The sequence below is a fragment of the Eretmochelys imbricata genome, chromosome 7 (assembly GCF_965152235.1).
Source record: "Eretmochelys imbricata isolate rEreImb1 chromosome 7, rEreImb1.hap1, whole genome shotgun sequence".
Lineage (NCBI taxonomy): Eukaryota > Metazoa > Chordata > Testudines > Cheloniidae > Eretmochelys > Eretmochelys imbricata.
Window position 1 is genome coordinate 92928524 of NC_135578.1, and position 25725 is coordinate 92954248.

Below are 25725 nucleotides of genomic sequence, written 5' to 3' on the forward strand. Positions count from 1 at the left end.
CTGAGCCCAGGTCTCTGACATCCCAAGTGAGTGCCCAAACCACCAGGTGGGTCACTCTCCATCTCTCCTGTTGAAGCTACTCCATTTTGTATAAACAATTAAACATTCACTGGGATAGAGTGAGTTAGAAATTGACTATAGTTTAGTGGTTACCTGGTATATGGGAGACAAGTTCAAATCCCTGCTCCAAATCAGACAGAGCAGGGTTTTGAAAAGAGGCCCCCCATGTCCCAGATGAGTGCCCTGACCACTCACCTATTGCCTATCATGGGCTGGAAAGTCTCTCTCTCTCCCCTTTTGTTTTTTGTGAGAAAGACGCTTCAGCCAGGTCAGCCCTTAGTCTGGGAGAGGGTTCATGGCTGTGAATCCTGAGAGCAGACAGGCACTTCCCTCAAGCCTGGAGTTCGGCACCTAACTACCTATGAGGGGCTGGGCTCAAGCCACACTGTCTCCACAGCATTTCCTAATGACTGGCTTAGGTGGCTCCTCGCTCAGCTTGCTGGCTTCTGTGAATCCCATTGTAGGCAGCTAACTCTCCCTATGGATTGTATATGGCACTTAACTTGGGACTGAGGATTTCACTGGGTGGTAGGGTGCCTAGAAATTAAACATTGCAACACTCAAGGCTTGTCTACATAAAATGTAGTTCATGGCAGGCTGGAGTGTGAATCTACCCTGCTGACATACATGACCAGTTTACTAATGTGATCTAGATCAAAGCTCATTAACTAACCTTTAAAGCACATCCGCAGGATCCACAGGGACAGTTAGTCCATGGCAGACTAGTGCACGGTAGATTCACACTCCAGCTTGCCGAGAACTAAATATTTGTGTAGACAAGCCCTGAGTGTTTAAAAAAATGGTACTAAGTGTCTATGTATTGTAATATGCAGTGTGGTAGCTGGTTGGTCCCAGGCTCTGAGAGAAATAAGATGGGTGAGATAATATCTTTTATATGGACCACCTTCTGTTGACGGAAGAGACAGAGACAAGTTGTGTAGCTTGAAAGCTTGTCTCCACCAACAGAAGGTGGTCCAATAAAAGATATTATCCAATAAAAGTATATCTCCGACGTACTGTAACAGTTTATTAGTCATTTGGAACACATGAACAAATATATTTGATATTCACATAAAATAAATTACCAAAGAGGTAGGCACAACATTCCCAGAGGGATTTTCTTCCATCCTCCGACTGTTTATGAATAAACTTGAGATTTCTAAGGCTTCATTGTGTAGGTTTCGTAGCTGGAGATGTCTATACCCTAAAACAATATGTCATTGGGGCAGAGAAAACTTGTCAAGCATATTATGTTAAAGTGGAATACATGATTTATAAAGTTGAAAGCTTGAGCATCTAAGATTTTGCTATGCCTGAACTATTAAAGCACTGTAATGATTTGAATTAAAATTCCTGTTTGAGCAACAACATGGGGATGATCCTATGAGGTGCTGAGTACCTCAGGAGACTGAATATCCTTAACTTCCACTGACGTCATTCCTTCTTTTGTGTACAAAATACATTCATTCATGAAAGCAACAAAATAAATTACAAGTATTAAACAGCAAAGAAATATTTATTTTTATCCTGGACAATGAACTTAATGGACCAGATCATCCAGAAGGATAAGACTACTCTGTATTACCACAGTGGCACAAGATAGACCTGAGACCAACTTGACCACCCCTCTTCAGGATTTCCTGGTCTAGAGGAAATCCTAGGTGACAGTTACTGTAGCACCCCTAAACTTTGCCCCCCACCTTTCCCAGCCATTGGTGCACTGTGCATAGCCATGGAAAAGGGGGCATGACTAGGACATCTTTCTGCCCTAGTAATCACAAGTTCCTGGAATGGCCTCTGGGGGGCAAAGGGTAGCCAGCACAGCATAAATCGAGTGCTGAAAATGCTCTAATTGACATCTGAGACAGATGTCCCCAGAACTAAATACTTCCCACCAAGTGATACTGAGCACTCTCAGTCATAACTCAGGATCTAGGCACTGTGTACAAACTTAGTGCAAATTGTATTTTACCTCTTTTTAGAGCCTTTAGTGGAATGATTCTTTGAGCAGTTACAGCTGAGCTGTTGTTTTCAACAACTGCAAATCTAAGAAAGACCAGATCCTCAAAGTGAACCCGGTAGAGAAACTGTTCATTCCACATGGGGTTGAGAGTATTGCGATGAATGGGTTTTGTGCGAAAATGGCAGCTATCCAGAGACATCCCAAGTACATCAACTTCAATGCATGGACTTCCTGTGCTGTTGCTAGGACAAACATTTTGTCCAGACACAATCTGAAACAGAGGAGAACACAAAGTAACCAATTAGTGGGTTGGGTTTTTTATGTTGCATTTTCAAGTTAAATAAAATTTATCATACTCCAAAGAACAATTTGTTAACATGCTGATCTAATTACAACCCTGCTTCAGTATCCTGAATTGCCAAGATAGTAATTTCAGAAACAAAGCAGCTTAAAACAAATACAATTGCTAGTGTATCTTTCCTTTGAAAAATAGAACATAGATCATGAATATAACAATTCAAAGTATTTGAAGGTTAATCAAAAAAATATGTACTTGTACTTGGATTCTAGATAATAACGGTCAAATTTTCCTTTCAGTTATCAGAGTAACTCTACTGACTTCAATGGAGTTACTCTGATAAATGAGAGAATTTGACCCTAAATGCTCAGAATTAGGATACATTTGATTTCTGTTAATCTCATATAAATGTTCTCAAATATCTCCACAAAGGGACTAATTTCAAAACATCCAGATTTCTGACAGAACATCCTTTAAATAATATGTCCTCATTATATAATATTACTTTTAAAAAGATTTAAGGGTTTTTCACTGCACCCCTACTGATGTTTTAAAAGTCTTTTCAGTAAGGGAGAAATGAAGCCCTGAAAATACCTAAGCATATGTGTAACTTTATTCAAGTGAGTAGTCCCAGGGAATGTTTGCAGGATCAGGGCCTCGCTAATGGACACTACGGTGGTGCCACAGAGTAGCTGGGCCCTGTGAGTGAACGACGCACAGCTCCACTGTGTCAGAGCAGGTAGGCTGAACTGAACCAATTAAAGGAGACAGGCTACATGTGGGGCTATAAAGGCCTGTGACAGGACAGGAAAACGGGTGAGTTATTGGAACATAAGAATGGCCATAGTGGGTCAGACCAATGGTCCATTTTGCCCAGTATCCTGTCTTCTGACAGTGGCTGGTACCAGATATTTCAGAGGGAAAGAACAGAACTAGGCAATTCTTGAGTGATCCATCCCGATGTCCAGTCCAGCTTCTGGCAGTCAGATGTTTAGGGACACTCAGAGCATGCGGTTGTGTCCCTGACTATTTTGGCTAACAACCATTGATGGACTTGTCCACCACGAACTTATTTAATTCTTTTTTGAGTCCAGTTATACTTTTGGCCTTCTCAACATCCCCTAGCAAGGAGTTCCACAGGTTGACTGTGTGTAGTGTGAAGAAGTACTTCCCTTAGTTTGTTCTAAACCTGCTGCCTATTAATTTCATTGGATGATCCCTGGTTCTTGTGTTATATAAAGGGATAAAACACTTCATTATTCACCTTCTCCACACCATTCATGATTTTATAAGCCTCTATCACATCCTCCCTTAGTCATTTCTTTTCTCAGCTGAACTGTCTCACTCTTTTTAATCTCTCCTCATATGGAAGCTGTTCCATATCCCAAATAATTTTTGTTGCCTTTCTCTACTTTTTCTAATTTTAATTAAGGCTGTTGATTAATTGCAGTTAACTTATGCGATTAACTCAAAAAAATTAATCGTGATTAATCGCAGTTTTAATCACAGTTTTAATCGCACTGTTAAACAACAGAATACCAGTTGACATTTATTTAATATTTTGGATGTTTTTCTACATTTTCACATATATTGTATTCTGTGTTGTAATTGAAATAAAAGTGTATATTATTTTTATTACAAATATTTGCACTGTAAAAATAACAAAAGAAATAGTGTTTTTCAATTCACCTCATAAAAGTACTGTAGTGCAATCTCTTTATCATGAAAGTGAAACTTACAAATGTAGATTTTTTGTGTGACGTAACTGCACTCACAAACAAAAACTTCAGAGCCTACAAGTCCACTCAGTTCTATTTCTTGTTCAGCCAATTGCTAAGACAAACAAGTTTGTTTACATTTACATGCTGCCCTCTTCTTATTTACAATGTCATCAGAAAGTGGTAACAGGCATTTGCATGGGACTTTAGCATATCTGGCACATAAATACCTTGCAATGCCGGATACAAAACATTCATATGCCCCTTCATGCTTCAGCCACCATTCCAGGACATGTTTCCAAGCTGACGCTCGTTAAAAAAAGAATGTGTTAATTAAATTTGTGACTGAACTTCTTGGGGGAGAATTGTATGTCCCCTGCTCTGTTTTACCTGCATTCTGCCATATATTTCATGTTATAGCAGTCTTGGATGATGACCTAGCACACGTTGTTCATTTTAAGAACACTTTCACTGCAGATTTCACAAAACGCAAAGAAAGTACCAATGTGAGATTTCTAAAGATAGCTACAGCACTTGACCCAAGGTTTAAGAAACTGAAGTGTCGTCCAAAATGTGAGAGGAACAGGGTGTGGAGCATGCTTTTTGAAGTCTTAAAAGAGCAACACTCCAATGAGGAAACTACAGAACCTGAACCACCAAAAAAGAAAATCAACATTCTGCTGGTGGCATCTGACTCAGCTAATGAAAATGAGCATACATCAGTCTGCACTGCTTTGGATTGTTATTGAGCAGAACCCGTCATCAGCATGGACGCATGTCTCCTGGAATGGTGGTTGAAGCATGAAGGGACATGTGAATCTTTAGAGCATTTGGCACATAAATATCTTGCGACGGTGGCTACAACAGTGCCAGGAGAATGCCTGTTCTCACTTTCAGGTGACATTATGAACAAGAAGTGGGCAGCATTATCTCCTGCAAATGTGAACAAACTTGTTTGTCTGAGCGATTGGCTGAACAAGAAGTAGGACTGAGTGGACTTGCAGGCTCTAAAATTTTACATTGTTTTATTTTTGTATGCAGTTTTTTGGTACATAATTCTACATTTGTAAGTTCAACTTTCATGATAAAGAGATTGCACTACAGTACTTGTATTAGGTGAATTGAAAAATACTATTTTTTGTTTTTTTACAGTGCAAATATTGTAATAAAAAATAAATATAAAGTGAACACGGTACACTTTGTATTCTGTATTGTAATTGAAAACAATATATTTGAAAAGTAGAAAACATCCAAAAATAATTAAATAAATGGTATTCTATTCTTAACACTGCAATTAATTGCATGCTTCCTTTATTTAATCACTTGACAGCTCTAATTTAAATATATCTTTTTTGAGATGGGGCCACCAGAACTGCATGCAGTATTCAAGGTGTGGGCATGCCATTGATTTATATAGTGTGATTATGATATTTTCTTGTCTTGTTATCTATCCTTTTCCTAATGGTTTCTAAAATTGTTAGCTTTTTTGACTGCCACTGCACATTGAGCAGATGTCAGACAACTATCCACGATGACCCCAATATCTGTTTCTTGAATGGTATCAGCCAATTTAGACCCCATCATTTTGTATACATAGTTGGGATAATGTTTTTGAATGTATATTATTTTGCACTTGTCAACACTGAATTTAATCTGTTATTTTGTTGCCCAGTTGCCTGTGCCTGGGAGGAGTAGTGCCAACTCCTGTGTTGGGTCCCTGGAGCAAGGAGCCAGGTGTCCAGGCAGATCAACAGAGGGCTAGATGTGTGGGGCAGAGAGGGGGAGACATGGAAAATCACAATAAAGTCATAGAAGCAACATGAAAGAAAGCAGTAGGGGAATCTGCTCAACATCTTACATGTCTATACACAAATGCAAGGAGTATGGGGAATAAATTAGAAGAACTAGAAGTATTAGTATATAAGCTAAATTCTGACTTAATTGCCCTGGTGGGATAAGTCTCATGACTTCAATATTGGTATAGAGGGATATCACTTGTTCAGGAAAGCCAGACAGGATAAAAAGGGAGGTGGTGTTGCAATATACATAAAAAAAACATATCCACTTGTTCTGAGGTCCAGAAGGAGGTGAGAAATAAAGCGCTTGAAAATCTATGGGTCAAGATAAAAGGGAAAAAATAGGGGAGATGTCATGGTAGGGTCTACTAGAGACCACTAAATCAGGAACAGGAGGTTGTGATTGGGCGTGCACCCACACTGGCCTGGCAAGAGCTGGGTGGGGCCAGATGGGTCCAAGCTACTAATTAGGCAGCAAGGCAGGGAGCTAATGGAAGAGGAATGGGCTCATCTTCGCATGAACAGGACGGGACCTTTAGAAAGGCCAGTAGTTGGCTAGAGAGGAGGGCCGTGGCTAGGAAAGGGCAGTCACTCCCTGGAAAGGGGGACGAGAGTATTTGAGGCTGGAGGAAGGCAGGCTGCACCGACTCCCTGAGAGGAGGGAGTGGAGAAGCTGGCAAATCCAGGGTGAAGGGAGCCAGTTAGCTAGGAAAAAGCCCAGGGAAACAGCAGCAAGGTCAAAGGCAGCACAGGCCCAGGCTGCATGTTATAGGGTCCCTGAGCTGGAACCCAGTGTAGAGGATAGTCCTGGGTTCCCTTACTAGCTACAGGGTAGTTGTTCAGAGTTTAAAGAAATGCCCGCCGGACAGCTGATCCAGAAAAACTGTGATTTCCTTGGAAGGGGAGGGACTTTGTGACTGGTTGGAGGGCCAATCCACAGACCAGAAGCGGCAGCACCGAGAGTGAGAGAGGCTGCATTCAGAGAGAAGATGACAGGTGAAGAGACTGCTGAGGAGGGCACAGCATGAGACAGAGCTAATCTCCAGAGCGACCAGCAGGAGGTTCCACGAGTGGAGAGGAAACCCTGTTACAGAGGTGAATGAGGCATTTCTGGAACAAACAGATATATCCAAAACACAAGACCAAAGTAGTAATGTGGGGCTAACTACCCAGACATCTGTTGGAAAAGTAATATGTCAAAACACAAAATTTCCAATAAGTTTTTGGAATGTATTGGGACAGCTTTTTGTTTCAGAAAATGGAGGCAGTAACCAGGAGGACAGCCATTTTGGACTTGATTCTAACCAATAGGGGAGGAACTGGTTGAGAATCTGAAGGTTGAAGGCAATTTGGATCATGAAATGGTAAATTTTGTAATTCTAAGGAAAGAAAGTAGTGAAAGCAGCAGAACAAGGACAATGAACTTCAAAAAAGCAGACTAAAACTCAGAGAACTGGTAGGTAAGGTCTCCTAAGAACATCATCTAAGGCAGCGGTTCTCAAACTTTTTCTTTCTAAGCTCCCCCCCCATGCTATAAAAACTGCACAGTCCAGCTGTGCCACAACTGTTTTTCTGCATATAAAACCCAGGGCCAGTGTTAAGGGTTAGCAAGCAGGGCAAGTGACCAGGGCTCCAACCACAGGGGGCACTGTGAAGCTAAGTTCCTCAAGCTTTGGCTTCAGCCCCAGGTAGTGGGGCTTGGGGCCCTGGGCTGCAGTCCTGTGTGGTGGGGCTTTGGCTTTCTGCCTTGGGCCCTAGCAAGTTTAACACTGGCCATGTTTGGATGACCCCTGAAACTGCATGCAGCCCTTCAGGGGGCCTCGGACCCCTGGTTGAGAACCACTGATCTAAGGGATACAGGAGTTCAGAAGAGCTGGCAATTTCTCAAAGAGACAGTATTAAAAGCACAACTGCAAACTACCCTGATGTGATGGAAAGGATAGGAAGAATAGTAAGAGGCCAATATGGCTCCTTCAGGAGCTCTTCAATGACCTGAAAATCAAAAACAAATTTACAAAAAGTGGAAAAATGTATAAATTGCTAAGGATGAGTACAAAAGAATAGTACAAGCATGTAGGGCACAAAATGAGATACATCTAGCAAGGGATACAAAAGGCAATAAGTACTGGTTATTTCACTACATTAGGAGCAAGAGAAAAATTAAGGAAAGTGTACGTCCTCTACTTAACAAGGAAGGAGAGCTAATAATGAACGACATCAAGAAGGCTGAGGGGTTTAATGCCTGTTTTGTTCCGCCTTCACTAAAAAGGTGGTGATCAGATACTCAGCACAATTTATATTAACAACAAGGGGGAAGGAATGCAAGCCAAAACAGGGAGAGAACAGGTTAAAGAATATGGAGATAAGTTAGATGTATTCAAGGTGGCAGGGCCTGAAGAAATTCATCCTTGAGGAACTAGCTGCGGCAATCCTGGAACCGTTAGTGATTATCTTTGAGAACTCATGGAAGATGAGTGAGCTCGCAGAGGACTGGAAAAGGCCAAACACAGTACTTATTTTTGAAAAGGGGAAGAAAGAGGACTCAGGGACTATGGTGCAGTCAGCCTAACTTCAATACATGGAAAGGTACTGTAACAAATTATTAAACAATCCATTTGTAAGCATTTTCTAGATGGTTATATGGAATAGCCAGCATGGATTTGTCAAGAAGAAAGCATGCCAAACCAACCTAATTTCCTTCTTTGACAGGAATACTGGCCTAGTGGATATATCTTGATTTTAGTAAGGCTTTTGACACAGTCCCACATGACAGTCTCATAAGCAAACTAGGGAAATGTGGTCTAGATGAAATTATTATTATAAGATGGGTGCACAGCCGGTTGAAAGACTGTATTCAGAGTAGTTACCAATGGTTCACTGTCAAACTGAGAGGGTGTATTTAGTGGGGTCCTCCAGGGGTCAGTCCTGGGCCTGGTACTATTCAATATTTTCATTAATGACTTGGTTAATGAAGTGAAGAGGATGCTTATAAAATTTGCAGATGACACCAAACTGGCAGGGGTTGGAAGCACTTTGGAGGTCAAGATTGTAATTCAGAAAGATATTGACAAATTGAAGAACTGATCTGAATTAGACAAGATGACATTCAATAAGGACAAGTACAAAGTATCTTACTTAGGAAGGAAAAATCAAAAGCACAACACCAAAATGGGGAATAACTCGCTAGGCAGTAGCACCGCTGACAAGGATCTGGGTGTTTTAGTGGATCACAAACTGAATAGCAGTCACTAATGTGATGCAGTTGTGAAAAAGGCTAATATTCTGGGGTCTGTTAACAGGAGTGTAATACATAGGAGGCGATTATCCCTCTTTCCTGGGCACTGGTGAGGCCTCAGCTGTATTACTGTATCCAGTTCTGGGCATCACACTTCAAGAAAGATGTGGAAAAATTGGAAATAGTTCAGAGAAGAGCAACTAAAATGATAAAAGGTTTAGAAAACTTGACCTATGCGGAAAGTTAAAAACCTGGGCATGTTTAGTCTTGGGGAAAGAAGACTGAGGGGGTGACATGATCACAGTCTTCAAATGTGTTAAGGGTTGTTACAAAGAGGACTGTGATCAATTGTTCTCCATGTCCACTGAAGGTAGGACAAGAAACAACAGGCTTAATCTACAGCAAGGGAGATTTAGGTTAGATATTAGGAAAAACTTACTAACTATAAGAGTAGTTAAGTTTTGGAACAAGCTTCCAAGGGAGACTATGGAATCCTCCTCATTGGAGGTTTTTAAGAACAGGTTGGACAAACACCTGTCAGGGATGATCCAGGTTTACTTGGTCCTGCCTCAGCACTGGGGGCTGGACTTGCTGATTTCAATGCCCCTTTCAGCCCTACATTTCTATGATTCAATAATTGCCCTGGGGTTGCTGTTCCAAAAGCGTAACAGAGCTGGCTGAGTAAGGACTGGTTGAAAAGGGAGCTGGCTGGGACTGGGAAGCTGCAAGAAGCACGAATATCAGAGACCCCTGGGAGGCTGAGCTAGGCTGAATAAGGAGCTGAGGGAGTTCAGCTGATGGGGAGGGACCCAGGAGAGAGAAGCTAGGGAGAGTTCCCTGTCCCTCAGAAGGGCCTCAAAGAAGGTCCAGTATTTGGGATTGTCTGTGGCCAGAAAGCATAGCTACAGGAGCAGGGCCACTTCCTATGGTGGGGCCCTAGAGTGGAGAGGAACCCCCAATCTAGGGTCTGTGAATACCAGGGAATGAGATACAAGCAGAAGGGTAGTTTAAGTCGTATTTGGATTCCCAGCAGTCAGTCAGTATCCTGATGGGGGGAGGAGCCCAGAAGGGGCAAAGGACCTTTTGTTTAGAGTTAACCCCGGGTGGTGTGAAAAAAAATGTTTTTCAGCTGAACCCTAGAAGGGGACTGAACCCCAGAAGGGGAGCTGAACTGCTGTGTGACTTGGGCAAAGGGCCGAGGCAAAGAAGACCCAGTGAGAGAGTCCAGAGATGACACTGGTCATCAGAGCCGAGAAGATGGCCACCCGAGGGGTGTGAGAGGTGCAGTCCCATGCATTGCCATGTCTCAGTACAAAAGGCAGATTACAGTGAAGACAAGTGCAAGTAAAAGTAATATTGTGGACCATTTGAGAGTTCCTGAACAGTGACTCTACATATGCTGGTCCTGGTAGGTTATAATAAAAGCCCCGAAGACAAGCACAGGTAAAACTATTGTTCACCAGCCCTATATTCCTGGTGTTTTTAAAGGTAACATAAAGCTGATGAACGACAGCTCTACATGCTTTTGCTAGGACTACATAAAAGAGAAGCAGTAACACATGCAAAGCTATTATGCATCAGCCATCTACTATTGATTTTACACTATGGTATCGATACGACTATGATAAATTTGGCTCGAGCGACCAGACTTCTTTACTCCATAGACATACCCTGCAGTCGGCCATTTTCCACACTGGCCAGGTACAGACAGTCGAGAAGTGCACATCCCTTCGGTTCAGGGGGTGTGGATCAGGTACAACCGATGAGACACACACACACTCCCGTGCCTTCGCCTTTTTATCTGGTCTAACGGCTGTGTTTTAGAACAGACCAACCAATCAGGGTGGGCCACATTGTTTATGTGGTTGCCCTAATTGTATAATTGATGCATATTAAATTTTAAGGCCTATTTATTTTCTGTAGCAAATTAGATTTTGAATGTGGGTAATTTTGTATTGATAAGTATATATGAGTCAGCATAAATCGCTATCTGGTTGCCTCGTTTCCTGACCACAAGTCACAAGCGTAAGCTTTATTTTTGCAAGGCTTGCATTTTGCAGAATACGGAAGTTTGAGGCCTAACATTTGCAATACTTCTATTTTGTTCAAGCTTGACATGACAGTTGTTCAATTTATTCACAGGTACGTAGGGGCACCTTAGGGGTAAGCACTCATGTCAACAAGGGGAAACAGTGAAAAACACTATAAGCACAGTGCTGTCAATGCACAAATAAACAAACTAGAGAATTCCCCCCCCACCCCCAGTAACTGCTTTTAGTTATATTGATCTTAGTTATTACAAGTCATTATTCTGTACCAAATGACTGGAGGATAGCTAACGTGATGCCAATTTTTAAAAAGGGCTCCAGAGGTGATCCCAGCAATTACAGGCCTGTAAGCCTGACTTCAGTACTGGGCAAACTGTTTGAAACTATAGTAAAGTAAAAAATTGTCAGACACACAGATGAACATAATTTGTTGCGGAAGGGTCAACATGGTTTTTGTAAAAGGAAATCATGCCTCACCAATCTACTAGAATTCTTTGAGGGGGTAAACAAGCATGTGGACAAGGGGGATCCAGTGGATATAGTGTACTTAGATTTTCAGAGAGCCTTTGACAAGGTCCCCAGATAAGGTGTCATGGGATAAGAGGAAAGGTCCTCTCATGGATCTGTAACTAGTTAAAGGATAGGAAACAAAGTGTAGGACTAAATCGTCAGTTTTCAGAATGGAGAGACATAAATAATGGTGTCCCCCAAGGGTTTGTACTGGTACCAGTCCTATTCAACATATTCATAAATGATCTGGAAAAAAGGGGTAAACAGTGAGGTGGCAAAATTTTCAGATGATACAAAACTACTCAGGATAGTTAAGTCCAAGGCACACTGCAAAGAGCTACAATAGGATCTCATAAAACTGGGTGACGGGCAACAAAATGGCAGGTGAAATTCAAGGTTGATAAATGCAAAGAAATGCACATTGGAAAACATAATCCCAACTATACATATAAAATGATGGGGTCTAAATTAGCTGTTACCACTCAAGAAAGAGATCTTGGATAACTTGTGGACAGTTCTCTGAAAACATCCACTCAATGTGCAGCGGCAGTCAAAAAAGAAACTGATTGTTGGGAATCATTAAGAAAGGGATAGATAATAAGACAGAAAATATCATATTGCCTCTATATAAATCCGTATGTGCAGATGTGGTCGCCCCGTCTCAAAAAAACATATATAGCTCAACCCCGATATAACACGATCCGACATAGCACGAATTCGGATATAACGTGGTAAAGCATTTCCCCTCCTCCCCTCTCCCTGCCAGGCTTGCGCAAACCTGGGAGGGAGGGGGGAGAAGTGGAGTGGCAGCGCGCTCAGGGGAGGAAGTGGAGCAGAGGTGAGCTGGGGCTGGGGGAGGGCCGCAGCAAGTAACCTGGGTGCTCCAGCCCTGGAGTTGGCACCTATGGCGGCAGCGTGTCTGGCTCTGACACGCTGCTCTGAGTGGTGTGTTAAGGGGGGTGGATAAGGGGCAGAGGGTCTTGGAAGGCGGTCAGGAGACAGGGGGGGTTTGGATGGGTCGAGGGTTCTGAGGGGTCAGTCAGGGGGCAGGAAGTAGGTCGAGGTTGGATAGGGTGCAGGGCCAGGCTGTTTGGGGAGGCATAGCAAGTTCGATATAACGCAGTTTCACCTATAACGCGGTACGATTTTTTGGCTCCCGAGGACTACCTTATATTGGGGTAGAGGTGTATTGGAATTGGAAAAGGTTCAGAAAAGGGCAACAAAAATGATTAGGGGTATGGAACGGCTGTGGAGAGATAAGAAGACTGAGACTTTTCAACTTGGAAAAGTGATGACTAAGGGGGGATATGATTGACATCTATAAAATCATGACTGGTATGGAGAAAGTAAATAAGGAAGTATTATTTACTCCTTCTCATAACACAAGAACTAGGGGCTCATCAAATGAAATTAATAGGCAGCAGGTTTAAAACAAATGAAAGGAAGTATTTTTTCACACAACGCACAGCAAATTTGTGGAACTCTGTACCAGAGGATGTTGTGAAGGCCAAGCCTATAACAGGGTTCAAAAAAGAACTAGATTAGTTCATGGAGCATAGGTCCATCAATGGCTATTAGCCAGGGTGAGAAGGGATGATGTCCCTAGCCTCTGTTCGCCAGAAGCTGGGAATGGGCGACAGGGGATGGATCACTTGATTACCTGTTCTGTTCATTTCCTCTGGGGCACCTGGCATTGGCCACTGTCAGAAGACAGGATACTGGGCTAGATGGACCTTTGGTCTGACCCAGTATGGCAGTTCTTATGTTCTAATTATTATAGAATATATTAATATAGAAGTGTGGTTGATGGGATCCTTTTAGGGCTGAAGTTATATGACATCCAGTTTGAATATTTAGCTTTTAATATTAAATATTAATATTTTAAATATATAGCATTCCCTTAAAATGTACTTACTGTTAAAGAATATATAGCTGGCTCTATATTATACAGATCTCGGTCTAATGGAGAAAATTGCTGGTACATTGGACAGTTCTTGTCCCACAGAACAGCGGGTTTCAAAACACACCCACAGCCACCATTCGCCTCAAACATTGCTGCATTAAGATGCAGAGGGAGATCTGCAAAAGTAAAGCAGTCACAACTGAAAAATAGCGAAAATTCAATAGAAAGACAGCAAAATGTGGGTTTTTTAAAGATTACTGTTAAAAATGAATTGACAGTATAAAACTAAAATTAAATTTCTTGGGACAGCTTTAACTTACATATCCAAGTTGCCCAAATAGTTTATACTTTAAAAAATAAGGATTTTCCAGTTTCACCCATTTTCTAGTTTTTGTTCTATTTTGGACTTGGCCATACCCACTAACAATACCTAGCAAGTTTCCTGAGATTTTCCCCAAAATCTAGGATGAAAAAAAAAAAAAAAAGGATTGTGTAATTTGAAATCAGCTGAATGGAGCAACTTTTTATGAAAACCCAAAAGGTAAGGGAGCATAAGTAGGGATAGAATATAGCCCAAAGATTGTAACCAACACTGCATCAGTACTCAGACTTTGTTCCAGAGGAGTCATTTCTAGGATAAGGGAATTCAGTGTCTTTGTATACTTAAAAAGTTACTATAAACGATATTGTGGCTACAGCACTGTAAAAGTGCTGGATTCCAGCCAATTATGGTATCTGTGGGTGCAGTGCTCTAGGCACTTCCACGTCATCAGTGAGGCAGAAGACCTACCAAATTAGGCACAGAATTCCAGTATTCTGGAAGCAGTAATTCACATAGGCTAGATTGCTTTTAGCCTTAACATGGTTGCAAAAGGAAGTAAATGCAGGTAAAGCCCCCCCCCCCCGCCCAGGTCTCAAATGACCACATGGAATTTTATCCAAATCATCTGTCTCCCTCCTGGGTACAGTGCAGGGTATGATGTTCTCTGCGGCAAGCAAGTGGGTGAGGAAGGTTGGTTGGTTGGGCATGTGTTGGGAAGGAAGATGCACCCTTTCAAGAGCTGGCATAAATTACCTCCCTGGGAACAAAAGGGGAGCACGGGATGAATTGTGCTTGTTAGAGTCACAATTTCTCCCAGGGCTATTTCTGGGGTGGTGCCCTTATGCAACACCTCTTATTCAGGCTGTGCTAATGGATACAATCTGGTCCCTATTCTCTATGAGTTACCACCCAGGTATATATTTACTCAAAACTTTTTCAAGTACAGTATCTTTGCCAAATAATCCAACATCTGTTTAATAAATCCACAAATACAGACGATGGTAAGATAAAGGAATATTATGGTAAATACAGTTTCATAATTAAAGAAGCACTTATTTGATGATTAAAATGTACATAAATATATATTACTAGAGGAATTATTCTACCCGTACCATCAGTTTGATAGTTAACTGCCACTAGCTGTATTCCATGGAGCCAGAATATAAGGGGATGGGGGTTTGAAGAGTCAATGCGTGTGGCAGCAGGATATGTTCTCAATAGCTGACATGTGGTATGCTCAATCAGTTTCTGAGAATATCGTCTGCACAGACGTTTGGCAGCATTCTCATTCAGTGAAGAGATATGATAACATTTAGGTGTCCTTATGATAGCACTGAGAGAAGTTGTATGGTTGAAAGGAGGAGAACAAAGTTCTTCCCAGGTTTGCCGGGCACCCTCAAAAGGACCTGGAAAATAAACATTAATCTCAAATTATAGCTGCAGATCCTCAGACCTCAAGCATCAGTTTTTTCCTGTGAAGTATATTTATGTATTTTGGATGGGGTAAAAATAAATGATCTCTAGAAACCACACTGTTCACATAGATATCACTTTTCTTTCTTCATGTGCAGTAAGAGCAATTAGTGAGAGACTACATAATGGTTAAATACTGATACTGTAACTAGGCATGTATTAAAAGGTATTTCCATAAATAAGTATTTGAATATCATTTCCTTGAATTAAATGAGTACATATTTAATGTGGTATTTAATGTGTGAGACTATCTTAACAGTTTGAAATGAGTCTTGACTCTTAATTCATTGCTGGAAACCTTTATAATATTGCTAGTACGCTGCTTGGAATATAGAGATTGTTTAAATGGAAGGAATATAAAATTTCTTTAAGACTACTATGTCAGTTTCAAACTTTACTATACAACCTGCAGTAAAAGATGGAGGACCAAATTCTTTGCTGATTTATATCCCTTGCAGCCCCACTGAAGTTTGCACCAAGTCTAAGTGCAGGATTTTGCCTAAAGACTATGGGGAAGCTTTTCAAGACATAAAATGGCAGTCAGCTGTTTAACTGTCGTTTGCACCTGTGAAAATCTCCTCCCGTACCTTTTAATATATAAACTTGATCCTAAGGTACATGTTCAAGCTATAAGATACAAATATTTTAGTTGTGAATCAATCATTCTCATCAGTAATTTTTAAATGACTAACTTTATACCTCCAGAAAATTAATCCTATACTAACATTCCATACCCTACAGTTGATTCTTTATAAAGAAGTTATTGTAATAGCTGCATTATTAATGAAAAGTGATTCAAAAATTCAAGAGCAGCATGCACACAGTAAATTGTTTGATCTTTAACATCTTGATCTGGTGTATGTGTTGGACTACAGAGTCATTCCACGTGATTGGTGAAAGAAGATCCTGACTTTACCTTTTCCAGATGCTTTGGCAAGTGTTGCTGGCTCCCCAGGGCTTAGTCTGCCAGGATTGTTGCCAAAAATGGACTTCCTGCTTTTTCTTTCCTTTCCTCTGCTAGAGCCAGATGGGTTTAGCGTTGACAGGCCTGTTCCCATAAAAGTAAAATAAATAAGCCAAAAAACATGACCAAGAGGGCATGACATTTTCCATCATTTTTCACTTTATTCTTTGAGGCACTAATACTAAAGTAGCACACAGGACAACTAGCATATGATTCCCAGTAACTGAGTCTAACTATATTTACAATCATCAAGAAGATGATATACAATGCAACACAGGAAAAAAAATCTTTGTGACATAACTGTTGCCTGAGATTTATTTTTGGCTGGAGAACAGGAAGTGATTTAAGTCTTGTATTACAGAATAGCCCCAATGACTTTCAAAACAAATTCTACAATGAACAGTCACAATAAACTCAGACCTAAAAAATAATGCTACCCATCAGAGATCTAACCTGTTTTTCCGGTAAATCAAAACATACAAGTATACCATATCATGGTACTGACACACTGTAGGCAAGGACACTGACTATGTGTTCAAATGAACCTGACAAAAAGGACTAAATTTGATGTAAGGACAATCCCAAAGAATCGTAGGGTAAAATACTAGTTGACCCATGAGTCTTTTCGAGTCCATCTTATATTATATTAAAACTACCATTTATAACTCATATTTCAACCATGGAAAATATTTGTAAGTGTGGAAAATCTTTTAATCCCTTAATGATTATGACCTGTTTTGAGATACTCAGATGAAAAGCACTATAATAAATATTATTATTCTATATACATATATTCAAAACAAAACAATCATTAAGGACATGATCTAAACTCCACTGAAATCAATGGATTCCATTTCCACTGATTTAAATGCCTTTCCATTGATTTCAGTGGGTTTTGGTCAGATCTAACTGAAATACAAAGTAAAAATACATCAAGGAGCTCTTTTGACATCAGTTCAACACTGAAAGCCAGATGAAGAATGCTATTGGAACTCCACGACATATCTGTAACTTACATTTTTCTTAATTTTTTATTAAAATTTGAAAAAAAATTGCACAAAGAAATGTAAATTGAAAACTTAAGTTACAATAGAAGAAAATACTGAATTTACACTGAAAATTAATATTTTAACTACTAATTTGAAGCTTAGTAGAAGTTGGATTCTGCTCCACTGAACTCAACCTATTGCAGTTTAGCAATGAGGTCTCAATCCTTCAAATGCTTTTGCACATACTGAATGAAGTTAAGCACATCATTTCAATGGAGCCACTCATGGCTTCCAAGGTCCATAGCTCTGGGGCAGCCCCGCCAGGCCAGGGCTTCCAGCCTTCGTGACAGAGCTGGGAATCTGAGTTCCACTGTTTGGCTCCCAGCTCCGCAGCAGGGAGACTGGGAAACATGAGAACCTCAGTTTGAGTCAGGAAATCCTGGAAGTGCCCAGGGTTGTCAGATTTCCAGGCCAGCTGGCTCCCTGTGCTGCCTGCTTGGGAATTGGGCTGCATGGGGAGCCACTTGGCCCCCAAGTCTAGAAGTCCTGGGTCCCCTGGCCTGGGACAGTTCAGGTTGGGGCTGCCCAGGAGTCACAGACCATGAGACAGACTCCAACAGCTGTTCACTGGAAGCAATGAAACTGACAAGAATGTCAGTTTCACTTAGCAGCTGCAGCAGTCCCAGGGATCATGCCTTGTTTTGGAAACACCATGCTTTGGTGTTTCCATTTTTTTATTTTTAAGATGTCCAATTTGCAGGAGATTTAAAATATCAAAAATTTCCCACAAACTGGAAATCTCGAGTTTTGTCCAGTTCTACCCACTATTAAACAAGAGACAAAATGAAGGAAACAGATATTTTTGTAAAATGAAGATGCTATAAAAATAAGTACTTCAACTCTAATATCCTGTGCATTGGCTAGTACAACTGGGAGAATTATCTGTGTTAAACATAGCTACCTATATTAGAATAATAATCAGCTGCAAAATAAAACTTCAGATGATTTAGGAAGAACATGGAGCAACTGATAACTCACAGCAGACTTCTGGCCTTTTCAATATGTATTTGGCCAGATCCTGGACCTTGATATAGCACATTAGCACTACTCCAGCAGCACAAAGTATCTGTAAAACTGGGGTTACTTGTTACTTGGTTAATTTCCAGGTTGTGTAGAGGCTGCATAGCCAGCCCTATACCACCTCTTCTTCTGATTCCCTGACACACAGGGCATGACCAGAGCATGGCCTGATGGCCTGAATGGTCCTTTGGTGGCCATCTGTAGCCAGGAGAAAACTAGAGCAGTGCTAAAGCTGCTCTAAGTTGCGCCTGAGGCCAGCCCAGCCCATGGCCAAGAGCATAAAAGGTGGTACAAAGTGGATGTCACCTGGACCCTAGAACTGGGCCCACTGGGTGCATTAATTTTTTCTGGTGTTGGGTCCTTTCCACATTGGAGGATTAAGTAAGGTCTCAAAGGAGCAAAACTTGTGGCAGTCAAGTCTTATGTTTCAAGCCCTTGTTGTGGAGACAGTCACTGAGGAAACAGACTAACCTGTTACCTAATTATTGGAGGGCAAAGCAAAACATTAGGGTAAGTTGAGCCCTAGCCACATGTGATGGTTCAGGGGCAAACTGCATCTGTGATCTGTCCCCCAGTCTCTCCTTTAGGCACCTTTTCCAAGTGACAGGGCCTCTACTTGCTGCACTCTTCCCACAATGGCACTCTTTGGATTGGATCAATGGGCAACAACACTCCTTATTCCCACTCTACTGTCATAGTTATAGGACCTTTCGAGTGCACCCCTCAGGTGACAGGTTTCTCTACCTTTCCCTCTCTCCTGGTGGAACTCCATGGCTTTATCACTCCTAGACTGGATCCCTGAGTGCAACTTCCTGATTCCAACTTTGCTAAGATGACAGACACAGCTGTCTCTCTGGGAGCCTTTGACCACTGGCTGATTAAGGTGACTCAGCACAGCTCCTTCCAAAGGGACATAATGTCCATTCACAGAGAGTTACATAGCAAACAGAGGAAAAGGTTAAAACCACAAAAGTTCTGCCTGTCTGGGTCCTGTCTAGAGTTCATCACCTCTCTCAAAGCATAAGTCAGCCCAACTGCCTCCGACACATCCCACAAAGCCCTGCTGCATGCTCTGCCTATCTCAGTCCCTCTTGCAGAGTCTCTCCCTTAGCAGCTGCAAACAAGTCATTCTCCCTTTCTCTCTAGGCAGGGATTTTTCAGTGGAGCATTGTTCTTTTGATCTTAAACTCTGACCTTGGCAAAATAGCAGCGTAACATTCGGCTGGCACCTAGGAAGAGCATCTTCATCATTTTGTAGCTCAGCCGTCGCCCCCTGGAAGTTGTTTATCCAAAGATGTCTTAGCTGTGACAGCGGTTTGTTTCCTGGCTTTTCCTAACCACCCCTTTTAATTCAACTCCATGTAATCGGACAGGTAAAACGAGCAGGTAAAATGAGGTAACATTCATAATATTCATAGACATAATACAGACATCATTCTCGTTCTCCACACCATAAACAATCAGAACGGATAAAATGCTTTCATGAATTAGAGGAGGGTACTATAATAAGTGCCAATCGACATGGGCTTATGGACAATATATGTTATCAAAGTCACAATCTCTTTTTCTGATGAGATTACAAATTGGTTTGATAAAGGTAACAGTGCTGATGTAATATACTTAGACTTCTGTAAGACACCACACAACATTTTGATTAAGAAACTAGATCAATACAAGTTCAACATGGCACACATTAAATGGAATAAAAACTGACTAACTGATAGGTCTCAAAATGGAATTGTAATTGGCGAATGATCATCAACTGGTAACATTTCCAGAGGGATCCCACAGGAATCAATTCTTGGCCCTATCCTGTTTAACATTTTTATCAAGGGGAAGGAAGAAAACATGTTTGTTTTAGGATGTATAAACAGGGGAATATCAAGTAAAAGTAGGGAGGTTATATTACTGCTCTATTTGGCTCTGATGTAACCAATACTGGATTATTGTTCTGGTCATCAGAGCTTATTGCTCCCAAACCATAGTTACTATCTATTTCTTGGAAGGTTGTTGACCGGGTCACTGCATCAGGCAGCGTTCAAGTGTTAGCCTAGTTCTTCACATTCACATTTGGAGTAATTCCCTTAGCTTTCACTTGATCATATGTTCTGGTGTCCACAATTCAAGAATGATGTTGATAAATTGGAGAGGGATTGGGAAGAGCTACAAAAATGATTAAAGAATTAAAAACATGCCTTATAGTGAAAGACTCAAGGAGCTCAATCTATGTAGTTTAATGAACAGAAGGTTAAGGGATGACTAGATCACAATTTAGAAATACCTACAGAACAGAAACTTGATAATAGAGGGCTCTTCAGCCTATCAGACAAAGGAACAACATGGCTGGAAGCTGACGCTTAACAAATTCAGACTAGAAAGAAGTTGCAATTTTTTAACAGAGAGTTTAATTAACCAAAATTACCTAACGGTTGGAACAATTTCCTAGGGTTGTTGTGGATTCTCCATCACTGAAAATGCTATTATCAAAATTGGACTTTTTTCTAAAAGATAAACTCTCGTTTTAACAAGAAATAATTCAAGGAAATCCTCTGGCCTGTGTTATACAGGAGGTCAGACAAGAGATGATAACCGTGGTCCCTTCTGGCCTTATGATCTAAGATTGGCTTCCTCAGAAAGAGCCAAATCATAAGTGCAAAACACAAAACAAGTAAAAGGGGCCAGAGGAAAGAAATCTTCTCTTTAGACTATACAGGAACAGCAAAGCCACCTTGCAGCCACTCCTGCTACTTCAGGATTACATTACCCCCACCCCCTCCCAACTTTTGCATCCTTTCCCCTCTCCAGAAGAAACTGGTCAGTACATCCACATAATTATGGATCCACCAGCCTTGTCCTTGTTTTTCTACTGCTCCAACCTCAATATTGTCTATTGGCTGGGGCCTGTGAAGTGTTTCCAGCTTCCTGTCCCCTTGCTGCACAGTGGAATCACATCAGTTGCACTGAGGTCAGGGATTCTATGTCCACAAAGAGAAGGGCAGGATTTTTCCCCAAAGGGGGGGGCATATAAACGTTAACTTGGGAAAGCAGGCTTTATGGGTTCTAGCTATGCCTATAAAGTGTCCTCCCTGTGAAAGGAAGTGATTTTTTTATTTGTCCTAATTACGTTTTGAATTAAAACAAAGGAGAAATTTAATTATGGCAAGTGAGTATTTATTTTCTAATTGAATTTTAGGAACATTTTAGAAAGTCAGAAATGTGTGTATTAAAATGTTTTGAGTAATTGAAACTGTATGAAAGATGGAAAATACTACTCTTTGCTCAGAAGAAAATAATGTTTGACTTGAAAGACAACTGGAATTATTTCACTGTAGATTATATTAAGGGGACAGCTAAATTAAAAATCACAAATCTTATTTTTTAACTTGCCATTGTTACAAGTTACACCTAACATTCATAAAACTAAGATTAGAGAAATGTTTCTCTCTAATTTTTCAATTTGTTTACCTTGACTTTGTGTAAATTAATATCAGATTATATTTCTTTTTGTATTAAATCCTAATGTGCAATAGTTGCCAATATTTCTCTAGAGAACTGTTCTATTAAAGAAGCTGAATTCTCATTTCAACAAACTATCAATTATGAACACTAAATTAGCAATTTAAAAAATGAGTTAGTATACAGAATGTACAGTATATTAGCCAAAATATGCTCATCCTCAGTGTTCTGTTCTGAGCAAATGAAGACAAGTAATCTCAATTTCAGTTCCTCCACCTCCTACTGTTTTCCAATCCCTATCTTTCCACCACTACAGAATGAAACCCCTCCTACCTCTCTGTCCTCCTGCGGGATCACTGCTACATGCCTATCATGGGCCATTTTCTTCCTGCCACCCATCCACTTTACCTGGTCTGCTCTCCAGATGTTCTCTACTCCTGGTTCCATGCCAGTTTCCCTTTTAGCCTCATCCCCAATATGACCTCTCTCTCTCCCCATTCCCCAGCTGGTGTCTAGCCCAATTACTGGGTAATGAGGGATGTAGATAATAATGTCAGGGGTGCAGGTGAGAGGGAAGGCTTCTGGCAGCGGTGTGACAAGCTAACTTGGAACCTATTCTTAAAGAGTCCTGACCTGCTCCGCCTCCCAGAGGCTGCAAACTCTTCTTCAGACCTGGCACAGCAGCTCCTTAGGTGAAATTCTAATGAAAAGCCTTACAAAACAGCTTGTTCTTAGCTGTCAGTCAGATAGGAATTAGCCAGTTCACTACAGTTTAAGGGTTGGAGTACTTTTTCCCTCCATGACAAACGCAGCACATAGAATCGTCATCGTACAGAATCCATAACCACAAAAAGGCATATTCCCCACATACTACAGTTTGAATTCCGCAGTATAAGCAGTTACAATTATATCACTGTAATGTTCCAAAGATTTAGAAAATGTAAAGCAATAAGCATACTTACCAGGGAATTTCACAGCTTGACAATAGATGACAAGATCTGAGAGCTCTGGTGCTATCTGTCTACTTTCCTTCTTATTTTGTGGAAGATAAAATTCTTCACCCAGTTCCATGTCATAAACCTAAGTAACAATTCAAGTGATGTATAATACAAAAGGTTTGAAAATGAAAGTATTCTAGCATACCTCATATACACACTTGATGTGGTTTTATCACATTCAGCACACATGGTTCTATATCCTCACATAATGGATTTATGCATGCATCTATTTTTCCCATTCGTTACCATATATTAGTACTATTTGTATTGCAGTAGTACTCAAAATACACCCAGATAACTTTAAAAATCCGGCCCTAAGTTACTTCTGACTCATAGCACGAGTGAGACCTAAGCAGCTCATTTTCATTCAACAAGAATATATTCAGTGAAGACAAATGCAAAGTACTACACTTAGGAAGGAAATACCAAATACACAACTACAAAATGGGGGATAAATGGCTAGCTGCTGGTGCTGCCCAAATGAAAAGGACGTGGGGGTTATACTGGATCAAAAACTGAATAGGAGTCACTGTGATGCAGTTGCGAAAAAGGCTAATATTCTGGGTTATATTAACAGCAGCATCCTCTGTAACACATGGGAGGTAATTATCCCACTCTACTCGGCACTGGTGAGGCCTAAGCTGGAGTATGGTGTTCAATTCTGGGTGCCAGACTTCAGGAAAGATGGGGACAAATTGGAGAGAGTTCAGAGAAGAGCAACAAAAATGACAAAGAGTTTAGAAAACCGGACTTATGAGGAAAGATTTTAAAAACGGGCATATGTAGTCTTGAGAAAAGAAAACTGAGGGGGCCCTGATAACAGTCTTCAAATATGTTAAAGGCTTTTATAAAGAGCACTGTGATAAATTGTTCTCCATGTCCAATGAAGATAGGCCAAGAAGAATTAATATGTAGCAAGGGAGATTTAGGTTAGATATTAGGAATAACTTTCTAACTATAAGGGTTGTTAAGCTCTGGAATAGGCTTCCAGTGGAGGTTGTAGAGTCTTTACCTTTGGAGGTCTTTAAGAAAAGGTTAGAGAAACACCTATCAGGGATGGTCCTACCTTAGCACTGGGGGCTGGACTTGATAACTTCTCAAGATCCCTTCCAGCACTACATTTCTATGATTCTGACGACGACACTTAAACTAATGTCTCCTCAAATAGGCTCATTCTCCACCCACACCCTCCACATCATTCTCCACACTATTTTTTTTATCCTGCACTCTTGAAAGCAGGAAACCAAGTATACGGAGGGCTTGAGACTTACTACCAGTCAGTATGAGGGTTCATACCTAGACCAGATATCCCAAAGAATGCAACACCCAATAATGACCTGGTCATTTATCTGGTCATTTATTTAAGTGACTAAATAAATGGGAGCTCAGCTCTTGAAAATATGGCCACTAGTATTTTACCTTACTTGTGCCCCCATGTAACCTCTGATCACACTTGTGGAGTGCAGCAGCCTTGCAATCCCTGCTCAACATGACACAAAGAGTAACAGTATTCCTTTATATATTAAGGAATCACCAGTCAAGACCCTGAAGGGAGGCTTTCCATCCTACACTTTATTTTTAACCCCTTTTCATACATGTTTATCCATAGATAGGGAGCTTCACTCAGCGTAAAGTAGAAGTGTGTGATTCATTTTGTCTTTATGAACAGAATGTCTTTAAAAACCAGTTTCTCATTTTACTTTTTGTAAATTTTACTAAAAGCAAAATGCAATTTTGCCAGTTAACTGAAAAAGTTGTACAACATAATACGCGCATAGTTGAGAGGAGGGGAAGGTTGATGTTCAAGTTGAACTTCCAGCGATAATCTGGGAGGTGAGACTCCCTGAGTGCATGGGAATAGCTCACATTAACAATGGCAGAATGTATGCATAATCATTAAGGGGAGACCTACACTATCTGTTACAATCTGAATATCATCAACCAACAGCTGTGAGACTTTGTCACAACTGGAAAAAACCTCAGAGAGAAAGACAGTACAACAGCTGGAAGAAAATTCCAAAGAAGGTCTTCTTTAAATGAGTGAAAAATTATTTCAAATTCATATATTTTTGGTTTTTTTGTTTGAAATACTAGTGAAGATATTTTTTCACATGCTCTTGATGGAAAACAAGAAGGGTGGGAAACTGCGGGATAGAATACAGCTGCCATGGCCAATGAATACGCCAGGAGAGATGTCTGGACATTTTAGCAAAATTGCACAAAAAGAAAATGGGTCAAAAGGGGCTGTTAAAAATGGGATGAACCAGCTGAAATAGTGAGAAAAAAATAAATGTAATCTTATGAATAAAGTTCCTTTTTGCCTGTAAAAGAAGACAATGCAAATATACACGCATCAGCACCATTTTTCTTCTAGTACGCATTTGAGGTAGAGAGACTCAGTTTTAATCACCTATCTGAGGCACTGTTTTATAAAGAGTATTGTCACATAAGCAAGCAAAATGGCAAAAGTTGGATTGTTAATGTGACAAATTAATACAGAAATTGACATTTCTTATGTTTAGCCAGTTTATATGCAGCCAATATACTGGTGAATTTTTTTTTTAAACTGACTTGATTTCAAGATAATGGAATACCATTTAAAGGGAGTTTCGTAATTTTGTCAGGTTTGTTTCCCAGTGTTTATTTTTTAAAATCAATTTTTGAAAAAAAAGTTATTTATTGGTGTTGTTTTCACTTCAGATTGGAAGAGAAAGATGCACACAGAAATTCACGATATTCAATACCCTCCAGGAATATACTGAGTGTGGATTTCTCTATGTATCTCATAATATTAATATACGTATAAAATACATTATGCTCTAATTATTACTGATTAACAACACAAAACTCACATAAACCTGGATCATTAATAAAAAAAGATTGCACAGATCTGTTCTAAATAAATGTATATT

The 25725-nt window shown here is 40.5% G+C and overlaps 1 protein-coding gene across 1 annotated transcript in view; it reads right to left on the reverse strand.

Moving 5' to 3' along the window:
- The window catches only part of PLCE1 (phospholipase C epsilon 1), a 284605-nt gene that overhangs the window by 12003 nt on the left and 246877 nt on the right, over positions 1-25725 (reverse strand). Inside the window, exons 22-27 of the mRNA XM_077822515.1 lie at positions 22778-22895; positions 16243-16374; positions 14966-15259; positions 13544-13707; positions 2033-2294; positions 1146-1264 (exon numbers count right to left, since the gene is read on the reverse strand). Coding sequence (XP_077678641.1) covers positions 1146-1264; positions 2033-2294; positions 13544-13707; positions 14966-15259; positions 16243-16374; positions 22778-22895 — 1089 coding nt within the window. The remainder of the gene's footprint in view (positions 1-1145; positions 1265-2032; positions 2295-13543; positions 13708-14965; positions 15260-16242; positions 16375-22777; positions 22896-25725) is intronic.